This window comes from Camellia sinensis, chromosome 4, assembly GCF_055761805.1.
Source record: "Camellia sinensis isolate YWXY chromosome 4, ASM5576180v1, whole genome shotgun sequence".
NCBI classification, from domain to species: Eukaryota; Viridiplantae; Streptophyta; class Magnoliopsida; order Ericales; family Theaceae; genus Camellia; species Camellia sinensis.
In genome coordinates this window covers 162,003,336-162,029,105 of record NC_138964.1, presented here as the reverse complement: position 1 = coordinate 162,029,105, position 25,770 = coordinate 162,003,336, and the positions used below count along the sequence as shown (strand labels likewise).

Below are 25,770 nucleotides of genomic sequence, written 5' to 3'. Positions count from 1 at the left end.
TTCTCTAGAAAAAATAATACTTCAAAAAGGAAAAGGAGTAGAAGGACAAGTAAATAAACCTCAATCTCAGGTAAACGAAGAAGATATAGCTAGATATTTTAAAAAGCTTAAATTACCAAAGAAACCTATTTGTAGAACTTACAGAAAATAAAGATGTTTAAACAGCTAATAAAAGGAAGTAGTAGCAAAAAGCGTAATGAAGATGAAAATATTAAAATGGAAGAATTTATAGATGTAGAACAACAGATAGAAAAATTTAAAAAGGAAAAACTAGAATTAATTCCAGCTAAATATGTATATAAGCTAAGTAAGGTTCATAAAAAACAATATCTATTTAAACACTATGGTGAACAAATGATTAGTGTAACCCAAGAAGATTGTAACGCCCTCAAAATAAACCCAAAAACAACATCCATGATACAAGAAAGAGATATCACATTTCATAAATCAGAGTATTCTTACAGAATGTATTACATGTTGACAACAAAAGTAAATGCCCCACGGGCTTACAACTTTCCAAGTCAACACTTGGTTACAAAGAGGAGAGTACTAACTCTACACAAATAAGCCCTTGACTTGATATACATGTAATACAAAAGTAATCAAAAAGGTCTCTCAGCCACTAAGCCTCCCAAGTTACGTCCTTGGAGGTGGCATGTCACCTGCACCTAAAAATGATGTCCCAAATAGGGTGAGCCAACGCCCAGTAGAGATATGCTAAACATAATATGAGCAATAACTAAAACATTAGCACTTGATAAATGTTTAACTCATATAAACCAACATACAGTACAATCCAGTTCCATAATCCTTTACTTAACAAAATCTCAATTTGTAAACAAGGCTCAGAACCTGGCCAAACAACTTAAATGAGACTACATCTCATGCCAACAATACTTCAAACTGCCATTTTACGGAAATTGTGTCTGCGAGATTCGGCACCCATGTATAATTATTTTCTTGTGGCCATTTTACGGAAATTTCATCCGCGGGACTCGGCACCCATGTATAGATATTTTTGAATTGCCATTTTACGAAAATTTCATCCGCGGGATTCGACACCCATGTATAATTATTTTCGAATTGCCATTTTACGAAAATTTCATCCGCGGGATTTGGCACCCATGTATTCAAATACTCATCATATATAATGACCAATCAATACACATATTCGTTGTATTATTCCAACCGTCATACGCAATGACATACTCAAATTGATTAGTTTTAATTCACCTAATCATCATGTAGTGTCTACAACAATCGAGACTATCCTTCACCGATAGCCCAAAATAATTATTTCTAAACAGACAATAATCATATCAACAGATAATTTATCAACATTTTCAAAGGTGAGTGATTAATGAATCCAACTCCACCATTCTACCTTATAATGAGCCAATTTCATTATTTCCACTCAATTTCATATTCCCATAATAAATGTCATTAATTACACTAATGACCCAAATATACCCAAACATGGCATTTTTCTCATTTCTCAACATTGACCCATAGGTCCAAATATTATCAACAACATCAATAACCTCATTTTTTAGACCCAAAACACATATGTTTGAATCAAAAGAACACAACCCCTCTTTCCAATATAACACATCTCAAATCCTAACTTCCCAAATCAAACCATTTATACAAAAAGCTCAACATTTAGGTTAAAGCTCATAAAAATGAGTAGTTATCCCTACCTCAAAGTCGGAGCTCAAAGGAGAAGGTGAAGAAAATCGAAATTGCTCCAAATCTCAAAATTTTCGAATTAATAGGTAGCCTTAGACAAGCTCCACACTTTTAACAAAACCCCAAGGATAGAAGATCACTTCTACTAGATCAAACCCTAGAGAGAAATTAGAGTTTTAGAGTGAAGTGCTCTCCAATGAAGGTTTTGAAAAGTAAAAGAGAGAAAGAAAGTGTAAAAAGTGATTTAAAATCACCCTGCTGCCATCTGATATAAGACTAGTCCGCTCAAGTGGAGAATAGAACGCTCGATCGTCAAGCACAAAAAACTGGACCCGCTCGAGTGCAAGAATACCCGCTCGAGCTCCAAGACACAACTGCAAAACACACCCACTCGAGCATAAAGGGAAACCCGCTCGAGCGTAGATTACACGCTTCCAGTACTTTTACAGACAGAGAACACCCGCTCGAGCGCAAGGATACCCGCTCGAGCGTAAGGAAATCCGCTCGTGCGTGAAAAACACATCTGCAGTACTTTTGCTGACGGACAAACTCCTGAAGGTGTGCAAACTCCGCTCGAGTGCAAGAAGACCCGCTCGAGCGGATCACTAAAAATCTGGGCAACAAGAGTTGGGACAAAAGCTCAACCAACCTATTTGAAACACGCCCAAGACAATTCTAAACTCAAATGCAAAGAGTTAAAGGATGAAAATGAAATATAGACAACAACAACTATCAACGGAACCGAGTCCGGAAAATAGTAAACATGAGAGGGAAAACCGGGATCGCTATAACCTCCCCCCTTAAAGAATTTCGTCCCCGAAATTAGATACAAGTTTCAAAAACGTGTTTTTCTTTCTCAATTATCAACAATATTACAATTCAATATATATCAACCTGACCCATCACCGGTCATACCATCCCTTCTCAAGGGGCAAATTACAACATATTCTACAACATGCATTATCAACATGCATTTCCTTGAAATTCACCAATTTCAACACATATTACACAATTTAATTACATACCCAATGCCAATAATATATTTGCATTTCTAAAACAGAATTAACATATGCAATGTTAAAATAAACTTCCATTTTCCAAGCATATTCAACAATGCTTCCATAAATTAAAACATATGCCATGTTTTACAACTTAAGAAATATTTCAATACTCTTAAGGTTTATCAATACAAAACAAAACTCCCATTACATAATTAAATGTTAACGAACAAGTCCGGACATTTTTCTCGGACCTCCAACTCACGTTCTCAAGTGGCTTCTTCCACTCCGTGATGTTTCCACAAAACCTTTACTAAGGGTATCATCTTGCCTCGCAAGACTTGCTCCCGCCTATCCAAGACCCGCACGGGTCTCTCCTCATACGAGGCATCCTCATCAACCTCTAAGTCGGTCTAATCCAATACATGCGATGGATCCGGCTCGTACTTCCGAAGCATACTAACATGAAACACGTCATGTATCCCGGACAACTGCGGGGGTAAAGCTAAACAATAGGCGACCTCACCAATCCTCTCAAGGATCTCAAAAGGACATATAAACTAAGGGGACAATTTCCCACTCTTCCCAAATCTCATCAAACCCCGCCTAGGTGATATTTTCAAGAAGACATGATCGCCCATCTCAAATGCTAAAGCTCAACTTTCTCAGTCGTTTCCCTCACCAACTCCGGGCCCAACAAAAGTGCATCACCCACCTCGGCCCAACAAACTGGAGACCTACACGGTCGGGCATACAAGGCCTTGAACAGTGCCATACCAATACTGGATTGAAAACTGTTGTTGTAGGCAAACTCCACCAAGGGCAATTGCCTCTCCCACAACCCACTAAGGTCAAGAGCACAACCTCGAAGCATATCCTCAAGGATCTGAATAATACGCTCAGACTGCCCGTCAGTCTGAGGATGATAAGCCGTGCTAAAGGCCAATCTAGTGCCCAAGGCACTCTGCAAACTCTGCCACAATCTAGCGGTAAAACATGGATCTCTATCTGAGACAATCGACACTGGGACCCCGTGCAACCTCACTATGTCCCGAATATACAAGTCAGCAAGATGATCTACCGAATCCTTCACGCGGATAGGAATAAAGTGCATCGACTTAGTCAATCGGTCTACAACCACCCAAATAGTATCACTACCCCGCTGAGTCCTCGGAAGACCTACAACGTAGCCCATAGTGACATGCTCCCACTTCCACTCAGCAATAGGCAAGGGCTTCAACAAACCCGCTGGCCTCTGATGCTCGGCCTTCACTTCCTGACAAGTAAGGCACTTAGACACAAACACAGCCATATCTCTCTTCATACCCCGTCACCAAAACTGGCGACCCAGATCACGATACATCTTAGTGCCTCCTGGATGTACCGCAAGGTGTGAATGGTGAAACTCTCAGAGTACTTCCTCTCGGCAAGACTCCGGCACAAACAGACGGTCTCGGTATCTCACACTCAGGTCAGGATACACAGTCAAACCCTTCTCAGCCTTCCCGTTGGAGATCTTCTCTCGGAGGGATTCTACCTCAAGGTCACCTCCTTGTGCCTCTAACACTCGATTCATAAGTGTGGGTTGCGCAACTACAGAAAATAAGGTCGCAGCCTCAACGGATTCGCCCAGAAGCAAATCAAACTCGCCAAGTGCACCCAACATCTCCCACTCCCGGATGGCTATACATGCTACATCACTAATGGATTTCCTACTAAGGGCATCGGCCACAACGTTGGCCTTTCCTGGGTGATAGTGCAACTTGAAATCGTAATCTTCAATAAACTCCATCCATCTCCTCTGCCTCAAGTTCAAGTCTCTCTAAGTAAACAGATACTTCAGACTCTTATGGTCCGAGAACACCTCGAATCTCTCACCATACAGGTAGTGCCTCTAAATCTTCAAGGCAAAAATCACGGCTGCTAACTCAAGGTCGTGTGTAGGGTAGTTCCTCTCGTGTATTTTCAACTGACGTGAGCCATAGGCTACCATTTTCCCCTCTTGCATCAACACACAATCCAAACCCTCTCGTGAGGCATCACAATAAACCGTATAACCCAAACCTCTCTCCGGAATAATCAACACTAGAGCGGTGGTAAGTCTAACTTTCAACTCCTAGAACGACTTTTCACAAGTCTCACTCCACACAAATTTGACCCCTTTCCGCGTTAATCTAGTCAACGGCAAAGGTAGTCTGGAGAAATCCTTCACAAACCGGCGATAGTACCCAGCTAATCCCAGAAAACTGCGAATCTCAAAAACACTCTTAGGCTGTACCTAATCCTGCACTGCCTCTATTTTGGATGTATCAACAAACACCCATTCCCTGGAAACTACATGACCTAAGAACTTAACCTGTCTTAGCTAGAATTCACACTTCCCAAATTTGGCATACAATCTATGGGCTCTAAGTAACTCGAGCACCACTCTTAAGTGTTCCTCGTGCTCCTCCTCCGAAGGCGAATAAATCAGGATGTCGTCTACGAAGACGACTACAAATCGATCTAAGAATTCCCAGAATATTCGGTTCATCAAGTCCATAAACACTACCGGTGCATTGGTGAGCCCAAAAGGCATCACCAGAAACTCATAGTGGCCATATTGCGTACGAAATGCTGTCTTCGGAATATCCTCCTTCCTAACTCTCAACTGGTGGTAACCCGATCTCAAGTCTATCTTAGAGAAACAACGGGACCCTTTTAACTGGTCAAACAGATCATCTATACGGGGCATAGGGTATTTGTTCTTAACCGTAGCCTGATTCAATTTTCGGTAATTGATACAAAGTCTCAAGGCACCATCTTTCTTTTTAGCAAAGAGTGAGGGTGCTCCCCACGGCGAAACACTAGGGCGAATAAAGCCCTTATCTAGCAACTCTTGGAGTTGGATCTTCAACTTACTCAACTTGGCTGGGGCAAAACGATAAGATGCCATGGAAATTGGTACTGTACCAAGCACTAAGTCAATGGAGAACTCGATTTCTCGATGAGGTGGTAAACTAACAAGGTCCTCGGGAAAAACATCCGAATACTCGCAAACCACTCTCGGCAATACAGTCTGGGTCTCATCACACTCACTACTCATAAAGCTAGCGAGGAGACCACTAAGCTCACTCCGCCCTTGCGGATCATATGCTAGTGGTAACACACTGCCAACCTGATCCCCCAAGAAATAGAAACAATCCCCGCTCAAGGTAAATACAGTGACCCTCTGGCGGTAACAATCAATAACTGCCCGGTATGATGATAATCAGTCCATACCCAAAATCACATCAAAACCCGACATAGCCATAACTACAAAAGAGAATGGAAGACGGCAGTCGGCGACCTCTACATCCTTGTTTCAAAATTAATTCGCCCCCAACAGGCGATACAGCACATATAAGATATGCTAACTGTGCCAACTCCAACCCCAAAACAGATGCAAATGCAGCAGATATAAAGGAATGGGATGCACCCATATCAATCAACACATTGGCAACCGAGTTGCAAAACAAAAATGTACCTCTCACAATAGATGGAGCTGATACAAGATCCTGCGCGGTAACAGCATACACGCGCCCGGTAGGTCTCTGGTCAACCTGCTCACCTCTCAGAGCAAAAGATTGCTGCACAGACTGAGACGATGAAGCCCCCTGATTGGCCCTCGAGGCCTGAATAGACTGTGCTGGCTGCGAACTCTGCGTTTGTCTCGAACCAAACGCACCGGGTGTACCACCCAACTGTGGGCAGAACCTCTTCAGGTACCCTACCTGACCACACTGGTAATAGGAGGATGACCGACCTCTGCCCTGACTCTGGCTCTAAGGTCGAGCCGAAGATGAAGCTGCTCCCTGGCCTCCTCCCCTCTGCGGGCAAGCTGGAGACTTGTGGCCCAGCTGACCACATTTGAAACAGGTAAAGTCTCCCTGGCTGGCCCTCCCAGAACCCGAACTCGGTACTGGAAAGGTAGATCTCACCAAGGCACTTTGGGACTGCTGAGGGTTAAAACCCTTCTGCTTCCTACCATCTCCCTGGCCATCCTGACTCCTCTTGGAGCCCCTCATCCTCTCCTCCTCCTCCTGCATCATAGTCTCCATATGGGTCGCAGTATCCACAAGACGCCTATACTCTCGGATCATAGACCCCCCAACTCTCATCATGAGTCCATGCCTTAACTTCCTCTCAAACTCAATACAACGGCATTCCTCAGACACCACAAGCTCAGGTGCGATCCTGGATAAATTGGTAAATGCGGCCTCAAACTCGGCCACTGATAAACTCAGCTGCTTGAGCTGACAAAACTGGTCCTTCAGCTTCTCCCTACACCTAAGAAGATTATAACGCCCTCAAAATAAACCCGCCCAAGAAGATTGTTTCTGCCTTCATGAATGGGAAGAGAAAATCCCCCAAAGTTCGATGCATTATTCAATACACCTATTCGATGTGTTATTCCAACCGTCACATTCAATGACATATTCAACCGATTAGTTTTAATTCACCTAATCATCATGCAATGTCTACAACAATCAAGACTATCCTCCACCGATAGCCTAAAGCAGTTATTTCTAAACAGAAAATAAATGCATTAAACAGATATAATATCAACATTTACATAGGTGAACGATTAATCACTCCAACTACACCATTTAACTTATAATTCTCCAATTTCATAATTTCCAACTTAATTTCATATTCTCAGAAATTAATTATTCAAATTAATTTATCACATAACTAGGGCATTTTTCCCTAATTCTCAATATCAACCCTAAGGTTCAAATTCATCAATATAACAACAATAATTCCATTTTACAAGGTCCCTTATACACATGGGATTTAACACAATTGAAAACCCCCTTTCTATAAATTACAAATCAAACCCTAACTTTTTCAAAAATTACCCAACAACACCAACTAATCAAAATGCCCAAAATTCATGACAAAACTCATAAGATAGAGTAGGGTATCCCTACCTTGAAATGAAGAGACCAAAGGAGAAGATGATGAAAATCCAAAGTGCTCCAAATCCACAAATTTTCAGATAAAAAGGTAGCCCATACGACCCTCTATCTTTCTTACAAAGAGATTAGGGTAAGAACACACTAGAAATAGAGGAAACCCTAGAGAGAAGGTAAGTGTAGATAGAGAGAGAGAGAGCCGAATCTAGGGTTTTGAGATGAAAAGTGTATCAAAAAATGATGAAGGGGACGGCTGCTGTGTACTGATATAACAGAGTCTCGCTCGAGCGACCAGACACAAAGATACCTCGCTCAAGCGTAGGAAGCCTCGCTCGAGCCAACAATTCGAAGTTTCAGGTCTACAACTAGAAGCACGCTCAAGCGAAGAAAAGCTCGCTCGAGCAAAGAAACCCAAAACATAGACCTCGCTCGCTTGAGCGAAAGAAAGCTCGCTCAAGCCAAGAAATGCAACTTTCAGGTCCAGAACCAGACGCAGACGCAAGCTCGAGCGCAAGACTTCTCGCTTGAGCCACCAAACACAAAACTCAACTCTCGCTTGAGCGAAGGAACCCTTTCGCTCAAGCGAAGGAATCAACACAAAGAGCTTGCTCGAGCGACAAAAGCCTTGCTCGAGCGAAGACACCAAAATCTGGACAGCAACCATTTGTTCCCAAACACAACCAACCTGTTACAAACATGCCCAACACATCCTAAAACTCATACAAAAAGAATTAAAGGACGGAAATGAAAAAATGCAACAATACTCAACCACGGAACCTAAGTCCAGAATACTATACATAAAAGAGAAAACCCGAGATCGCTATAGTAGTAAGATATCTGGTGTAAAATAAACTATTCCACCTTTTGAATTCACATCTAATTCATAACTGCCTAAAATACTTTGTCCTACATCATTAAACCTATCATCATAAAGACATACAAAAACTTTAGTTCCTATATTTTCTCTAGTTAAAGCCTTAACTCCTACTACAACTAATCATAAGTGGGTCATTTTAAGGTGTTCATTTATTGCATATTTATAGCTTTCTCTATCTATTAAATTTAGTTCTATTTTTTCATCTTCTTGGGTTACACTAATCATTTGTTCACCATAGTGTTTAAATAGATATTGTTTTTTATGAACCTTACTTAGCTTATATACATATTTAGCTGGAATTAATTCTAGTTTTTCCTTCTTAAATTTTTCTATCTGTTGTTCTACATCTATAAATTTTTCCAATTTAATATCTTCATCTTCATTACGTTTTTTGCTACTACTTCTTTTTATTAGCTGTTTAAACATCTTTATTTTCTATAAGTTCTACAAATAGGTTTCTTTGGTAATTTAAGTTTTTCGAAATATCTAGCTATATCTTCTTCGTTTACCTGAGATTGAGGTTTATTTACTTGTCCTTCTACTCTTTTCCCTTTTTGAAGTATTATTTTTTCTAGAGAAGCTAAATGATTTTCTAAATTTTGTAGTTGTTCTGATAGATATTCAAATTTTTCACACAATCTAATTAGAAATAAAATTTCTATATTATTTTGTCTTACTGATATTTTATCTGATTGGTTTATTCCTTGATAGCTACTGATTCCTTCTGGGTTATTATGAAAATCTTCTGCTTGTTTTAAAATAATCTGGTAATTTCTATTAGCTTTTTTTTATCACTACTCATAAACTAAGATCTTATTAGTTATTCTAAAATTTCTAATTTTTGTTTTAAATTATCTTGAATTTGGTTGATTTGTTCTATTTGTTTAGCTATTTGATTTATCTGGCTATGAGTTTGTTCAATTAGTTGTTTAAATTTTAACTCTATTTGTTTTGAGCTGTTAGTATTTATAGCTGAAATTAAAGTTTTTATTTCTAGCTTAGTGGGAAATTTTTCTAAATTTAAATCTGTTCGTTTTTGTAAAATTGAACTACACTGGTCTTGGATATAATCTAATTTTTTATCTTGATCTTTAATTATACTACGATTATTACGGAGATGATCTATAGATGAAATAAAAAGATTACTAATTTTATCTATGTCCTTTTTAATATTTTCTGCAAAATTAATCTAATAATCTATGATACTATTTAGCTGATGATTATGTTCACTATGAAGCTGACGTGTAAAAATACCTTCAAAATTACAACGAAATTTATTTTTATCTATGCTAAGATGATAATTATAATTGCTGAGTTCTAAGTCTAAATATTCTACTCTTTTCATACACAAAATTAACTCCTACTTTAAAATTATTACAAGCTATTATAACATGAAATTTATAACTAAAATGTCCAAAAATAAAACTAGTCTATTGCCATAAGCAAAATGCATAAACTAACTTAAACTGTCCTAAAACTGAACACTGCTCTGATACCAATTTTTTGGGTGGGATGAGTTAGTGATCTACCATTATTTTGAAATTGGGCTGAGAATCATCTAACTAATTCTACAGTTATGCTAATAGGTCTTCAAGCTGTTATATGGCTAGCTTTAGGGCTTCTTGTTTTACAGTTATTTGTTTATTTATTTGAAAAAATTTTAAACTGTAATTTTCTAGGAATCTGCCAAATGCTAATGATGAAAGAAATTGATACCTAAATTTTTGATCTTCTAATTCTTGTATAAGCTCAGTACTAGTTCTGATTTTAATCCTAAGTTCTTCATCTAAGGGCATACAATTTTGACTTTTTAATTTCTTTTATGAACAATATTTTCTACTCGGGTTGCTCTCTTTTTATTCTAAAATTCTTTTTCTTTGGCAAAACTATTTTTAGGCAATGTTTATTTTCATTACATATACTCCCACCTTGAAGCTAAGCCTCATTCAACATAGTATATTTTTATTTTCTAATTTTTACCTTTCCCTTTCTGCCTACAATTTGCCCTCAAACGCGTAACCACGGCTCTCACGGGCTCTTCAGCTAAGGTCACTCAGTAATAAAATAGAAAACAACAGATACTACGAAGATGCAAAGCATGTAATATTAATGAGCAAACAAGCATTCCATAAATTTAGTTTTTCCAAAAAGAAAATATTTTTTTAGAATAGAAGAGTTACCTTTTTGAAATATTTAAGGAAAAAGAGAGACTACTCACACTTCATATTAATAAGAAATATACTTACAAAGATTATATTACAGACTCTGAAATTCTGAAAGACTTAGTACACTTAGAGGTTTTTTTGTTTTAAAGGGGTTGGAATTTTTTACAAAGCAGAGTGATGGGAAATTTTTCATTCTGTCTCTTCCGTTGGCATGAATGTCAATTTATACAACTCAAAAGAAAGATAAAAACAAAAACTTCAATTTATGCTCTATGTCTAGACTTTCCTTAAATTCAAAACCTATAAGCCTAGACTTAGGTAGGTTTTTTCACCACCTAATAAAGACAAGGCTATTAAGATACAATTATATGCCTACATTGACGATTTTTCTACACAGATAAAAACAAATAGAGGGTTTGGATAATGATGCCGGGTACAGCTTTGGGCCCCATCGCACATCATTCAATCCTCACTTTTTAACAAAATTTTGACACTATAATTTATTATAAGACACGTGTAAAGATTTTCACAGCTTTTCTTTAATGGAGCAGGATGGGGGTCACCTGCTCTATTAAAGTAGTGAGTGAAGGAAAATCTTTATTACTGACAGACTCAAATAATTACAGACACAAATATCTACAAAATCTTTTGTCTTTTCTTGGCGTGCATTGAAGAGGAGCCTTATCTTCTACGAATTTTGTCTTCTTCTGCTGAAGTACTAATTATGGATGACGATGCTTGGATGCTGAATCTTCAAAGTGGATTCTTTGCAAAATTTGAAGAGTAAAAAATCTTGGAACTATTACAAAATTTTATATGAGTCTTAATTTCGAAGTGTACTAAATTTTTTTTTTTTTTCACCCATACATTCTGTCTAAAAAATCGTTCAGGTCCGTTGCTGAGAGTTGGTCGTAAAAGTCATCGGTTGAGAGTGATCGTAAAAGTCATCTCTATTTCCATGGGTGGTTTATCGTGTCATTCTTGATCATTTGAGTCTGTCAGTAATAAAGATTTTATTTTATATAACTAAAATAAAATAAATAAAAAATAAAAACGCTTCTAAAGAAATAATTTGGGATTAGAAATCCGTAGTCCGCCCGAGCGTTAAAACCGCTCTCTCTCTCTCTCTCTCTCCTCTCTTGTTCATATGTATAATATAAGCTTCCCGGCGGGCGAATTCCAGAAAAACAAAAGAGAAATAGGCAAACCCAATTTCTTCTCTCTGTATCTCTCTTTTGTAGCTCTATTCTTCTCAAAAACCTCCAAACATTCATCAGATAGAAAGAGAGAGAGTGAGAAAGCTCTCGTCTTCTCTCTTCAGAGAGAGAAACAGACTTTATATATATATAGAGAGAGAGAGAGAGCAGAAGTTGATGGCTACAGCGCCAGAGAGATCGAGGCGTCTTCACAACTTCGCATTGCCGCGATTAAGATGGGGCAACCAGCGACTCCTCCGATGCATGAAACACGTCAACAACACCAACCCCGACCCTCGCAAATCGCCCCAATCGGATTTCTCCAATGAAGTCATCAATCGCAGATCTTCCGAGAGGGACAGCTTCAAGAGACCATCGTCGTCGTCGTCGTCGTCACCGTTGAAGCCAATTGCTGGTAGAAGAACCTGCCACACCAATGGAATCGAAGCTGTTCGCGAGAAGCTCATGTTCGATCTCAGAGTCGCCGCCGATAAATTGAAAGTCTCGTTTATACAAGAAAAGGAGTTAGCGCCTCGGCCTTGGAATTTGAGGACTCGGCGATCGGCTTGCAAGCTTCCCAACGAGCCACAGAGTCCGATGAGAGGTTTCGCTGTGCCTGTGCCTGTGCCTGTGCCTGCTGAGAGTGTAGAGAAGAGAGATAAGAGAGCTAAATTTTCGATTTCGCTTTTGCGAGACGAGGTTGAGAGAGATTTTATGGCGATTTCTGGTATGAGACCGCCTCGGAGGCCCAAGAAAAGGCCTAAATTACTTCAAAAACATGTAGATGTAAGAACAATTCCAATTTTCTCCCTTGTAACAAATATCAAATCGATTTTGATGTTCAAGCTTCATGTGTTTTTAATACTCCTACGTTTTTTTTTATTATTATTTTTGCAGGCAATTTTTCCGGGATTGTGGTTGACGGAAATAACACCAGATACATACAAAGTTCCTGATTTCGCCGAATCAGGGAAGGTAACATTTTCAACTCTGTTATAATTTTGTTTGAATACAAAGTTTTTAATTTTGTTTGAATACAAAGTTTTTAATTTTGTTTGAATACAAAGTCCACTTTCTGTTGTTGTTTGTGCAGGCGTTGAGATGATATGATAGCTTAGATGGTTTTGTACGAGATTAAGATATTCTGATTGCAGACTTCTGGTGCAGTGTGATCTAAATTTAATGGTAATGCACTGTCTATGTAAATTGTGAATTCAATAAGAATTAGTTGAAATTCCTGATGATATCTTGTTTGAGATGATAATTTGATTAATTAATTTCAATTTTTTTTTTCCTCCCTAGAAATTTAATTTATGAGTCTTAAAGGATAGATGGAATTCTAGATGGAAAAAAGAAACTTTGGTTTCTCTCTGCACTTTGCTCAGTCATATAAATTTTTTTTTTAAGACAAGTACACCACAAAATGCAGAATTCATCATTTACATACAAAGATAAAGATTTTCCTGCTGAGGAATTGACATTCACGGTGCCAATTTGTTGTTTGGCTGGACCTTTCCAACAATATTTGGATTTGAATATTGAAAACTGACTGAATCACTGGAAATATTTCCATGCTGTGCTGTGCTCTATCACACCTCAGACTGGGTTGCATATTTGTTAACTAGCAACAACTGAGTTGTAGATTAATTGTCGTTTTTAGTATTGTTCTATTATTTTTGTCAGAATTTGATTTTTGTTTGTTGTGATGTGCAATCATCGCGTTCAGTTAGATGGTTGAGCTCTCTCTACATATCAGTCACAAACGCTGTGTGGTCAGTTTAATGTCGGAATGTGTTTCAGCATAGAGTACTCAATTTTGTTATCATCAACATGAAACTTGCATTCAATTAGCTGAATAAAGGCTAAAGCCAGTACAGATGACTACCAAATATTGTGCTGATCAATTCCATTTGTTGCAACATGAGAACTAGGCTCTGACTCTTGCATGGTGTTGTTTGTGACTAGATTTTTTTTTTTTAATAGTTATTTCCTTTTGTATATATTTGCAGAATCAAAATGTTTTTAGGCACACTCATGACTCAACACAGCATATTGTAAATGATATCTCAAACCAACTGCTGTGGTTCTAGGTTCTTGACTTAATTATGCGTTCAGACCAATTCTGGAAGAGAACAACTTGAACAGGTTCATTCATGCTGTTGTTCCTCCTTCCATTTTTAGGTTTTTCTTTGTTTTCACGCTTTGGCCTAATTTTATGGTGCAATTGATGAAAACCTTGTACTAAGTTTCACGACATTACCAATTTCTAGGCATCAAAAGAGGGAACTGCAGAAATTCTGTAAATCTCCCCATTCTTGCATCCCCCTCAAGTAAGCTTGTACTGCGGTCACTCACATAAGGATTCTAATCAAGGTTTTAAAAAGCGGTCGCAACCGTTACGTAACGGTTTTGGCAGTTACCGCCACCCGTTACGGTCGCTTTTGCAATGTGATTGAGATTCACAGGTGCGTCGGTCGTAGCGACTGCCGTAGCGGTCGTAACGGTGCCGCAACAGCCGTAACGGCCTGTTACGCACCGTTACGTAACGGTTCCAAACTGTTTCTTTCGAAAAAACACACCAAAAAAAAAAAAAAAGCTGAAAATGGGGGAAGGAGATAGAGAGAAGAGGGAAGATAAAGAGAGAAAATGGAGGAACAAGAGATAGAGAAAGAGAAGAGGGAAGGTGAAGAACATGTTATTGATTTGTTGAAACTGTAAGACCCAAGGTTCTGAAAAGCGGTTGCGGTTGCCGTAACGGTGGTGGTGACGCGGTTGCGGTTGCGGGGTATAAAGGCCGTAGTGTAACGGTTGCGGTAACCGAAACCGTGAATTTTTTTATTTTTCGCACAATTTGAAAAAAAACTTACCAATACGCATATTTTTTTTCATGATCATATTTATTTGGTTAAAAATAAATATTGATCAATTTTTGTAAATTTTTAAGTATGATCCAATATATTTTATATTTTTAAATCAATATAAACTGAGTTTTTTACATTTTATTTTAATAATTAATGACTTTATATTATACAAAAAATTAATCACTAACTATTATATATAAGATAAACAATGACAAAAGTAAGAGAATAAATAAGAGCCTAAATATATATATATATATATATATATATATACATATACATATTTTAACCAAGCCAAATAGATAATGATCACACTTATTATTATTATTATTATTATTATTATTATTATTATTATTATTATTATTATTATTATTTTCAAACAATATATAGATAAACACGCACAAACAAAATAGTTTAGTAATAGCAGCTGAATAAAATAGTATAGGTCTTACAGTTTCAACAAATCAATAACATGTTCTTCACCTTCCCTCTTCTCTTTCTCTATCTCTTGTTCCTCCATTTTCTCTCTTTATCTTCCCTCTTCTCTCTATCCCCTTCCCCCATTTTCAGCTTTTTTTTTTTTGTGTTTTTTCGAAAGAAACAGTTTGAAACCATTACGTAACGGTGCGTAACAGGCCGTTACGGCTGTTACGGCACCGTTACGACCGCTACGGCAGCCGCTACGACTGACGCACCTGTGAATCTCAATCACATTGCAAAAGCGGCCGTAACGGGTGGCGGTAACCGCCAAAACCGTTACGTAACGGCGTTACGTAACGGTTGCAACCGCTTTTTAAAACCTTGGTAAGACCTATACTATTTTATTCAGCTGCTATTACTAAACTATTTTGTTTGTGTGTGTTTATCTATATATTGTTTGAAAATAATAATAATAAGTGTGATCATTATCTATTTGGCTTGGTTAAAATATGTATATGTATATATATATATATATATATATTTAGGCTCTTATTTATTCTCTTACTTTTGTCATTGTTTATCTTATATATAATAGTTAGTGATTAATTTTTTTGTATAATATAAAGTCATTAATTATTAAAATAAAATGTAAAAAACTCAGTTTATATTGATTTAAAAATATGAAATATATTGGATCATACTTAAAAATTTACAAAAATTGATCAATATTTATTTTTAACCAAATAAATATGATCATGGAAAAAAATATGCGTATTGGTAAGTTTTTTTTCAAATTGTGCGAAAAATAAAAAAATTCACGGTTTCGGTTACCGCAACCGTTATACTACGGCCTTTACACCCCGCAACCGCAACCGCGTCACCACCACCGTTACGGCAACCGCAACCGCTTTTCAGAACCTTGATTCTAATGGATGAAAAAGTATCTTTTGAGCCATTAAAGGTCGATTCTTGTATTATGCTTATTTTCTTTTAAAAGCATATGAATTAAAGTCAATATCTTTGATAGCCAAGGTATTAAAGATCCAAAGAACCCACATATGGCCAATTTCAGTTACTACAGTTAGGATTTTTCTTTGGTTTACCACAAAGAGAGGATTTTATATGGGACTTTGTGGTTCCATTTTGACAATATTAAAAGGCCAACCATGATAGTTGTACTTTGAATGACCATGCTCTTTGTACAATTTCTTTATTTCTTCAGTTCGAAAGTTGGTCTTTCTTGGGTTCATGTTACCGGTGTTGCATTCATACTTTATTTCAGTTATAGGTCATTTTCCATTTGCGTATGGCTGCCAGGAAAGAAGGCCCTTTCACATCAGGTTTCTTGATAATACTTGTCAAATAGGTTTTAACATTTTTCAGTCTCCACTGCTTGTATTCATTTCAGGGTGATGAGGTGATTGTACTGTCTTTAGGCAAATGGTGTTAAGTAGGCAAGCCCAAGGGGCTTGACTTCGGGGACACGTACGGGACACGGCATCTGACGTGTCCCCTTAATTTAATCTATTTTTTTGCAGGGGACACGCGTGTCCAGAATCTGGACACGCCATAGACACGGCGAGAAGAGTTAATGAAAGGGAAAACGAGGACAAACCTGGTCGGCGACGTTCCAGAGCCCTTCGACTTCAATCGACAATCCAGAGCCCCATTCGACTTCGATCGACGATCCAGCCCCTTCGACTTCGACGAGCTCTCTGTCGCCTTTGCCTTCGCAGAGCGCTCTCTCTCTCTCGCCTTCTCTCTCTTGCTCGCGATCGCGATCGATCGCGTTCGTCTCCCTCTCTCTCGCTTCTGATCGCGACCGTCTTGCTTCTGTCTCCTCTCTCTCGGTTCTCTCCCGTCTGTCCTTTTGTCTTGATTCATATATAACATTATAACTATTATATAATAACTATTATTATTATTATTATTATTATTATTATTATATATTCATATAGTTATTATTATTATTATTATTATATATTCATATATAATATATATGACTAATAACTATTATTATTTTATTATATATTATATAATAGTTATTATAAATATACTTATAATATGTATTAATAGTATATAACATAAATATACTTATTAGATAATGGATAAAACATATTACAAGATAATATATATTTATACATATTAATAAATAAAAAAATAAACATATGTATGTAAAATAAAATAAAATAATTAATTACAACACATTATTTAAAAATATAATAAATAAAATAATTAATATGTATTAAAATAAAAATATTTATTAAAAAAATTAAAAAATTTGCCGTGTCCCCTGCCGTGTCCGTGTCCGTGTCCCCATTTCTTAGAAATTGCCATATCCCGTATCCGTGTCCGTGTTTCATAGCCAAAAAGTTTAACCACCCAAGAAGTCGCAAAGTACCAAACATCCCAAATTTTGGGGCCACTAGAGATTTGTCTAGTCGTTAATTTTAAGGTTTTGGAATTAATGTACACGTAAGTTAACATGAACACCTGGTCATAAATAATAATGAAAAAGGGTAGGCAAAATTGGCTCTCAAATTCGTAGGAAATGTTTGAACCTAGGTTTTATTTTCATACCAATGAATTTCACTCAGGATATATTTTAAATTGTAATATGGTTCGTTCTTGTGATGTATCATTGAAGGTCGGCATGCCATTGTTGGGCTGCCTGCGAACTTGGCTGTTAGCCATGTAAATTCTTTTAACTTCTGATTTTTAAATATTTCCGTTTGTGACAAATTTTTCATCAAAAGCCTTATATTAGTGATGGTGGTTTTGTGCATGGTAAACCAGTGGCCCGTGGGACAGGGCATTTTGCTCAATGGTTCATATAGTTATATCTCAGCCTGTTTGTTTTGGGAGATAGAGATAGGATTGAGATTGAGATGGAAGTGGAACCTATTATATGTTGTGTTTGTTTTGAGAAATGGATAGGGAATTCATAATCTCATAGGATTAAGGTGGGCCTTGGTAGTGAGATTGAGACGGAGGAGGTGGAGATAGTATTAGGAAATTAGTTCCGATTAGGTTTTTTTTTTTTTTTATTTACATGTTGGCCATTTTTTTAGGGTAAATTACACTTACATCCTCTGAGGTTTAGATTTAATACATATCACCCCTGACGTTTGGAAAATTACACTAACCCCCCTGTCATTGTAATTATTTAGACAGAATAAAAACATTGAACTCATGCACTCTCTCTTTTTTTTCTTTGCTTTACTTTCTCTTTTTTTCTCATTTCCTTTACTTTTTTTTTTAATGTAATTTTTTCTGTTTTTATACTAAGAGTTGTTATCTTTTATATAAGTAGAGGGGGTTTGTGAAATAAATCTATTAACCACAATGGTGGAAATGTCATTTTTAAAACGTCAAGGGATGGGTAATAATTAGACCAAAGCTCAAGGGGTGTCAATGTAATTTATCCTTTTTTTTAACATTAATGTTTAATATTTTTGTATTTTTTATTAAGTAAAAATCATAATTTTATTTAGTTTAATATTTTATATTTCTTTTAAAGGGTAATAATTTAACAATCCTCACATTAACAACTACCATAAAAATAAATATAATTTTACTTAATTCTCTTACTATCAATTCTTTTATTATTAATTCATTCACTATCAATTTCTTCTATTTTACTTCTTAAAAAAAAACAAGATTTTAAAACAATAGTTCGAGATGATAAAGTGACTGCGGTCCTTTCGTTATAATCTAACTTGCTAATCCTTAATATTCTATCGCATGGCAGCGGCAGCAAAAAAAAAAAATAAATAAATTGTCCATTTATCATATATTATTTTATATTCTCTTTTTAACTTTGTTTTTTCAAACTGTTAGCACATAGAGCAATGCTCACAAAACAACTGTTGGCCCAACTCCAAGAAGGCTAGGCTCTTTTATATTTAAAACAAATATTTTATTGACTTTTTTTTTTAATTTTATTTTGTGTAAATTTTAAATTTTTATTCTTGTAAATAAAATTTTGGACCTTTGGTTGTGAATAATTTTTTTAGTTGAACCTTTGTACGCGGGGATATTTTTCTGAACCTCCCTGTTTCTTTAGTTTTTTTTTTTTTTTTAGCCAATAGGATTGGGGCTTTCAAATAAGGAAATTTGTTCTATGAACTCTTAAAAAAGATTTATTATGGGTCTTTAGAAGAAAAAAAAAAAGTGTTCTTTAGATGATAGTCTTTTTCTTGTCAATCAATAAAAGATTATTTGCATTATTAAGAAAATTACTTCAAACTAGACACTCTATTATATATAAGAAAATTCAATAATACATATATATAAGTCCAACACCAACTGATGAGACAGTTCGTAATGGTAGGACGGGTCGGATTGATCCACACTCCTCAAGCCTACGTCCGAGTGACCAAACCCACGGAGGAACCTGCACAAAAGTCCAATGGGGAACGGGGAGTCCCCCAACGAACCCTTCGACGAACAAGTTAGGAAGAGAAGTGAAGTGTAGAGATGGAATAGAGGTAGAAAAGCTTAACCTTCTACATGTCTTTGACGTCTGCTTATATCCTTTGGTAATCATTACGTTGTCTCTTCCAACCTGTCACCTTGGCCGAAAGTCTATGCTGTAACTTACCTTGTTCAGGGTGAGGGCGTGTTGTCCCGACAGAGAGGGGTTATCACAATAAATGCTGTGAGGGGGCCTCATTAATGGCGATGTGCAGTGGCAATAACTTTGTAGATCTTTGTTTGCTGATGTGGCTTGCCCTTTTCTTGCCATGTGTCGTGATGTCATTGGTTCTAATTGCTACATAGGGCTTCGGCAGTGCTGGGCTTCAGCGTTTGAGATATGTGTTGGGCCCTAAATAGTGGGCTCTAATCTTTATGGGCTTACCCATGTCAGTAGTCCCCCATTCCCGAGTGCAACTTTAGCCCAACGAAGGGAATATTAAAGAGAATGAGGGCTATGAAAGACTGGCAGGGTGAAGGCCGACTGAGCGGGGTGACCGACCATGCGGAAGGCCGACCGAAAAGGGTGGCCGAGTAGAGGGACCGACCGTGACGAAGGCCGATCGCGAAGGGTGGCCGAGTGGAGGGGCTGACCGTGCCGAGGGCCGACCGCGAAGGGTGGCCGAGTGGTGTGGCGCGGGGCTCGAGAGGTGGTAGGGCACGTACTGAAGTGAAGTGGAATAGACAAGGAGGAGGAAAGGGGCAGTGGATTGTGGTCGTACACGTGGCAGAATCTCATAGTGGGGGAGGTTAGGCGTTGGGCGATAGGCGAAACGATAGGTCATTATAGGGTGTTGAAAAGACAGTTGTGGCATAATTTTGAAAATTTTCAAACTGGCGAGAATTAATTGTGACCCTTGGAATACAGGCAACCCGTGGGCCTTTGGTATTATCCGCTTTACCTACATTTTTGTAAAAAATCAAAACATTCTAAGTGTAAACTCCTTCGTTGCTAGCGATACGCCTCTGCAACACTTTTTGAACTTTCTTGCGCCCGCATCCGAAGCCATTCGCAGGCACACGACAGAAATGGCCCAGGAAGAAGCTAGAACTGCCAGGGTTGATCTACTAGGGGACGACGATGCGGTGGAGTTGGCGGAGCAGTACATGGCGGAGAGGCAAGTAGAGAGAGTAGGAGAGCCAGCGGGACCACTGCGTTCGTTGACAATAATAGCAGCTCCGAAACCAATCAACCTGGCTGAGCTAGATCACTGGCATATGAAGGCCGACAAGTCGATCGTTACTGCGGGGGAGTTGGAGTATATGCGCAAAAAATACCAGGTTCCTGCAAAAATAGAATTAATGCTACCAATACCAACGGAGAGGCCGTCCGACGCCCGGCCGGGGGAGTTTACCCTCTACGAGAAGGCGTTGAAGGGTGGGTTGAGGTTGCCGCTTCCGCAGGTAGTTGTGGATGTCTTAAACCGACTGGAAGTTGGCGCCAACGCGTGGAAGATTGTACTGGCCTGTGCAAGTGCGTGGCCGAAGGCGAACGAGAGAGCGGCTATGACGGTAAACGAGTTTTTTGCCTGTTACAAGGCCTCGGGCCAGCAAGAAACTTGGGTCACTTTGCAAGCAGCGGCAGGAAGGGGTCTGGTGGCGGGGTTGCCGTCATCAATTAAGAGATCGAGGCCGCGGTGGTTCTATGTGTCCGCGAACGGGGGAGTAAGAGTGCGCACGGTGTGGAGAGTGCCCACCAAGTCTGTGGAGCCAAAGCGGGGGGCCGCAGCGGAAGAAAGGGCGAAAAAGGTGAAGGCATGGAGGGAGAAGGAGGGCGTCAAATGAGACGATCTCGTCCAGCCGTCCGCTTTGTTCGCCGCAGGACTGGGCCCTCAGCTGACCGGTGGGGATCTGGCACTGGCAGAACTGGAGGCGAGAAGGAAGGCGCAAGAGGCGGAGGATCGGGCCATTTTTGCCAAAGCCCAAAAGTTCAAAGAAATGCACTTAGGCCCGCCACCAAAACCGGTCGCGAGGGAAAGAATCTGACCGCACCCCAAGCCGCTGGGGGAAAAAGACTTGGGCAGTTTTGAGCCGCGACTGCCCCCAGTTTATCCGATAAAGGAGAGGGCGAACAAGGAGGATGAGGTTCTGAAGAAGAAGAAGAGGAGGGTTGCCCCTGAGGAGGCCTCAGATGCGCCTGGGTCAAAGAGGATGAGGGTTGGCGGGGAGGTTACCCCCATGGCGGAGGAGACAGGGGAGAAGAAAGTGGGAGCGACCTCAAAAAGAGTGGTTGCCCCCGAAGTGCAAGGGGACGAAGGTTAGGGGGGCCAGGAGGAAGAAGAGCACCTGAGTGCCAGGCCCAGGGTGCCAGTGGAGAGTGGGTCAGCTAACCCTAAGGAAGTGATGGAGCAATAGCTCAAGGGGGGCCCTGCGTCCCAAGAAGGGGGGGTCAAGGTGAAGTATGCGATCTACCATGCTTCTGCAGTGTTTGGGCGACTAGAGGGAGAAGAAGGCCCAGCCAGGACAGCTGCAGATCTGCTCTTGGGGGTAGCGGACGAAGCAGCCGTGCGCTCTGCCACCAAGTTCAATGAGGCTGAGCTGCTAAGGGGGCTGTGCTCTGCCCAAATGGAGGCGACCACTTTAGCAGGGGCTCTGCTGAGAAAGGCGGTGGCTGCAAAAGGTGAACTGAAGCCTCTGAAGGCCAAGTTGGAGGAGGAGAAGGCCCAACTTGAGAGTTCGAGGAGTGAAACTGCGGGGTGGAGGAGGACCGCATGAAACGTTTGCGCTAGGGGGTTAGAAGAGGCCCAAAAAGTGAAGAAGATGGAGGTGCTGGCGATCGTGCAGCGCAATGTTGCCGCTCGAGCTCATGCTGAGCTACTCACGGTCAAGTTGAAGCTAGAGAACGAACACCGCAAGGTAGTGTCGCTCGAATTCCAGCTGGCTGGCGAGCAGAAGAAGCTGGGGGATACTCAAAATGCCTGCACAGTCGCCACCGAGCGGTTTGAAGAGGCTATGACCAGCAATGAAGAACTGCGCGCCCAGCAAATCAAAGAAAAGGATGAAGCAGACCTGAAGATTGCTGGGCTGCAAAAGTAGCTGGAAGATGAGCGTGCTAGGGCGATGGAGGAGAGGGCGCGGTTGGAGAAGGAGTTGGGGGAAGAGAAAACTAAGACAGCCTCTGAAAGGGCAGCATACCCCGATTTGTGCGTGGTAGCAGTAGAGCAATTTAAGGCGTCTGTTGACTTTCAGATGGCCATCGATGCTGCTGTTGCCAGCAACTTGGCGAGAGAATAGGCTGGGGGGGCTAGTCCATCGGGAACGACCGCTGGGGGCAAGAGTGCAGCAGAAGTGATCTAGAGCTTCTAGCGGTCGGACTTCTATAAACACGAAATGGCTGAGTTCTAGGACAGCAGGTGGAAGATGTTCAAGCGTAAAGCGGAAGAGCTGTTCCCAAACTTAGACTTGAGCGGTGTCAAGATTGACGATGACGATGTGACCCAGACCCCCCTAGACGAGGGCGTTGAAGAAGAAGACCTTGTGTCAAGTGAGGAGGAATGATGGAAGTGAACAAAATTTGTACTTAGAGTTTTAGTTGTTTGTTTTGTTTGTTTGTTTGTTTGTTTTTTTTTTTTTTTTTTGAATGACTGTAATAAACTTATGTACAAATTTGTGAATAAATAAAATTGAGTCTTGTTTTCATGCTATTGCTTTTGTTTGTGCATCTGATATGAATGAGAATGGTGACTTGTATAATGCTTGTGTATAAATCACTGTAAAGTGCAAAATGTAAGGAAAACTGAATGTAAAGTGAAGTTTAAAACGTAAGGCAATCGTAATGCAGAGTGACTGTAAGTAAAATTCAATGTAAAGTGAAGTTTAACTTGTAAGAAAAATTCAATGCGGAGTGAATGTGAGAAAAACTCAAGGCAGAGTGAAGTTTAACTTGCAAGATTGTTAAAGAACTAGTCTAATTTGGAAAACGTTGGACTGGAATTTGACTAAGTATGGTCACTATGCTTACAATCATGAAGTTGCAATGGTGGCTCAATCTGGCTTAGGCTTAAAGTAACTCGGTTTGAACGTGCTTTACATGTTTAGTCTGGCTGAGGCTTTAAGTGACTCGGTCAGACCGAGCTCTTCATGTTCAGTCTGGCTGAGGCTTTTTGTGCTCAATTTGACTGAGGCTTTTAGTGACTCGGTCTGGCTGATGCTTTTAGTGACTCGGTCTGGCCGAGCTCTTCATGCTTAGTCTGGCTGAGGCTCTTTGTGCTCAGTCTGGCTGAGGCTTTTTGTGCTCAGTCTAGCTGAGGCTTTTAGGGACTCGGTTTGGCTGAGCTCTTCATGCTCAATCTGGCTGAGGCTTTTTGTGCTCAGTCTGGCTGAGGCTTTTAATGACTTGGTCTGGCTGAGGCTTTTTGTGACTCAGGCTAACCGAGGCTGCAACCAAAGCGTTATTGGAATACCACAGATAACTGAGATACAAGCTTGCTGTTATACAAAGTGTAGCCCATTGGATCATAAATTTACACCATATGAGGAGAAAATGAGAACATTCAAGTGTGTAGACTGTCAAAAAGAGCATATAGCAATAGGACAATACAAAAGTACAACTTTTATTAAAAATAGCACTTCAAATGCTCAGCGTTCCCAGGATGGGGTAGGTCTCGACCTTCCATGTCCTGAAGTCGGTAAATGCCCGGATGTGGTCTGGCTTTCACAACGTAAGGTCCCTCCCACTTGGCTGCTAGTTTACCTTCAGTCTGATTTTTGGTGGCAAGAGTTACTTCTCGCAACACAAGGTCCCCCACGGCGAATTCCCTCGGTCTGACTTTGCAGTTGTAGTGTGCTCTCATTTTCTGTTGGCATGAGGCCCGTCTGACAGCGGTGGTTTCTCAGAGTTCTTCGATCAGATCTAGGTCTGCCCGACATAGCTCTTCAGTTAGTTTTGGATTCGGGTGTAAAACCCTTGGGGTTGGCAGACCGACTTCTACTGGGATGACCACCTCAGCGCCGTATGTTAGGCGAAAGGGGGTCTCCCCAGTGGGAGTCCGAGCGGTGGTGAGGTAAGCCCAGAGTACATTAGGTAATTTCTCAGCCCAAAGTCTCTTAGCAGCTTCCAGTTTGGTTTTGATGATCTTCAGGAGAGAACGATTGGTGACCTCAACTTGGTCATTGGCTTGGGGATGGCCTGGAGAAGAAAAGCATGGCTGGATTTGGAGCTCTGCGCAAAATTTTCTGAACTTGGCATTGTCAAATTGTTTACCATTGTCGGAGACGATGGCTTAAGGAATGCCAAATCTGCAGATGATCGACTGCCAGATGAATCTGGTTGTGTTTCACTCGGTAATTGTAACAAGGGGTTCTGCTTCCACCCATTTAGTGAAGTAATCGATGGCGACAATGGCGAACTTGGTTTGGCCTCGGCTAGTGGGCAATGGGTCGACCAGGTCGATTCACCATTTGGCGAATGGGTAGGGACTGCAGAGTGTGATCAATTCTGTAGGAGGGCCATGAGAGATGTTGGCAAAGCGTTGGCACTTATCACATTTGAGCACGAAGTCTGTCGCATCTTGATTGAGAGTGGGTCAGAAATAACCAGTGCGAAGTATTTTGTGGGCTAGGGACCTACCACCCGAATGATTGCCACATACGCCCTCATGGATTTCTCTCATCACGTAAGTCGCCTGAGCAGGATTGAGGCATCTGAGGTATGGACGGGAAAAGCCCCTCTTGTACAAAAGACCATCGATAAGAATGTAATTGGACAACCGGACCCTGACTTTGGCGGCCTGCTGTTTGTCATCTGGTAGTTCCCCAGTTGTCAAAAATAGAAAGATGTCAGACGCCCAAGGGATAGGTTCATTTTGGAAGAAGTGGACCACTTGCTGGTCGGGGGATATGGCAGGGTGGGTCAGGTATTCGAGGCGAACACCGTGGTTGAGATCTGACTGGTCTGCAGAGGCTAATTGAGCCATCTCATCTGCCTTGGAGTTTTCCGCTCGAGGGATATGCTGGATGTGGAAAGTATTGAAGAGATGAGCAAAGGGGAGTGCAAGATCCTTATAAGCCCGCATTGTGTCGTCCCTGGCCTCGAATTCCCCCGTAATTTGTTCGACAATAAGCTGGGAGTCACTGAACACTCAGATATGGCTGACACCAATGTCTCTGGCTATACGGAGACCTGCTATCAATGCCTCATACTCGGCCTCATTAT

At 40.1% G+C, this 25,770-nt stretch overlaps 1 protein-coding gene across 3 annotated transcripts; it reads left to right on the top strand.

Moving 5' to 3' along the window:
* Nucleotides 1-11,735: 11,735 nt before the first annotated feature.
* On the top strand, nucleotides 11,736-17,879 carry LOC114286011 (uncharacterized). 3 transcript variants are annotated; one of them, XR_014327772.1, is made up of 5 exons: nucleotides 11,736-12,648; nucleotides 12,760-12,837; nucleotides 12,956-13,047; nucleotides 13,872-14,007; nucleotides 16,549-17,879. XR_014327772.1 is itself a non-coding variant. In XM_028229095.2 (3 exons), the coding sequence occupies exons 1-3, from the start codon at nucleotides 12,040-12,042 to the stop codon at nucleotides 12,965-12,967; spliced, it is 699 nt and encodes a 232-aa protein (XP_028084896.1). In that variant the 5' UTR covers nucleotides 11,736-12,039; the 3' UTR covers nucleotides 12,968-13,167. The 3 variants fall into 3 exon arrangements, 1 of the variants encoding a protein (XP_028084896.1); XR_003637382.2 differs by lacking the exon at nucleotides 16,549-17,879 and having other exon boundaries at nucleotides 13,872-14,107; XM_028229095.2 differs by lacking the exons at nucleotides 13,872-14,007; nucleotides 16,549-17,879 and having other exon boundaries at nucleotides 12,956-13,167.
* The last annotated feature ends 7,891 nt before the right edge of the window (nucleotides 17,880-25,770 follow it).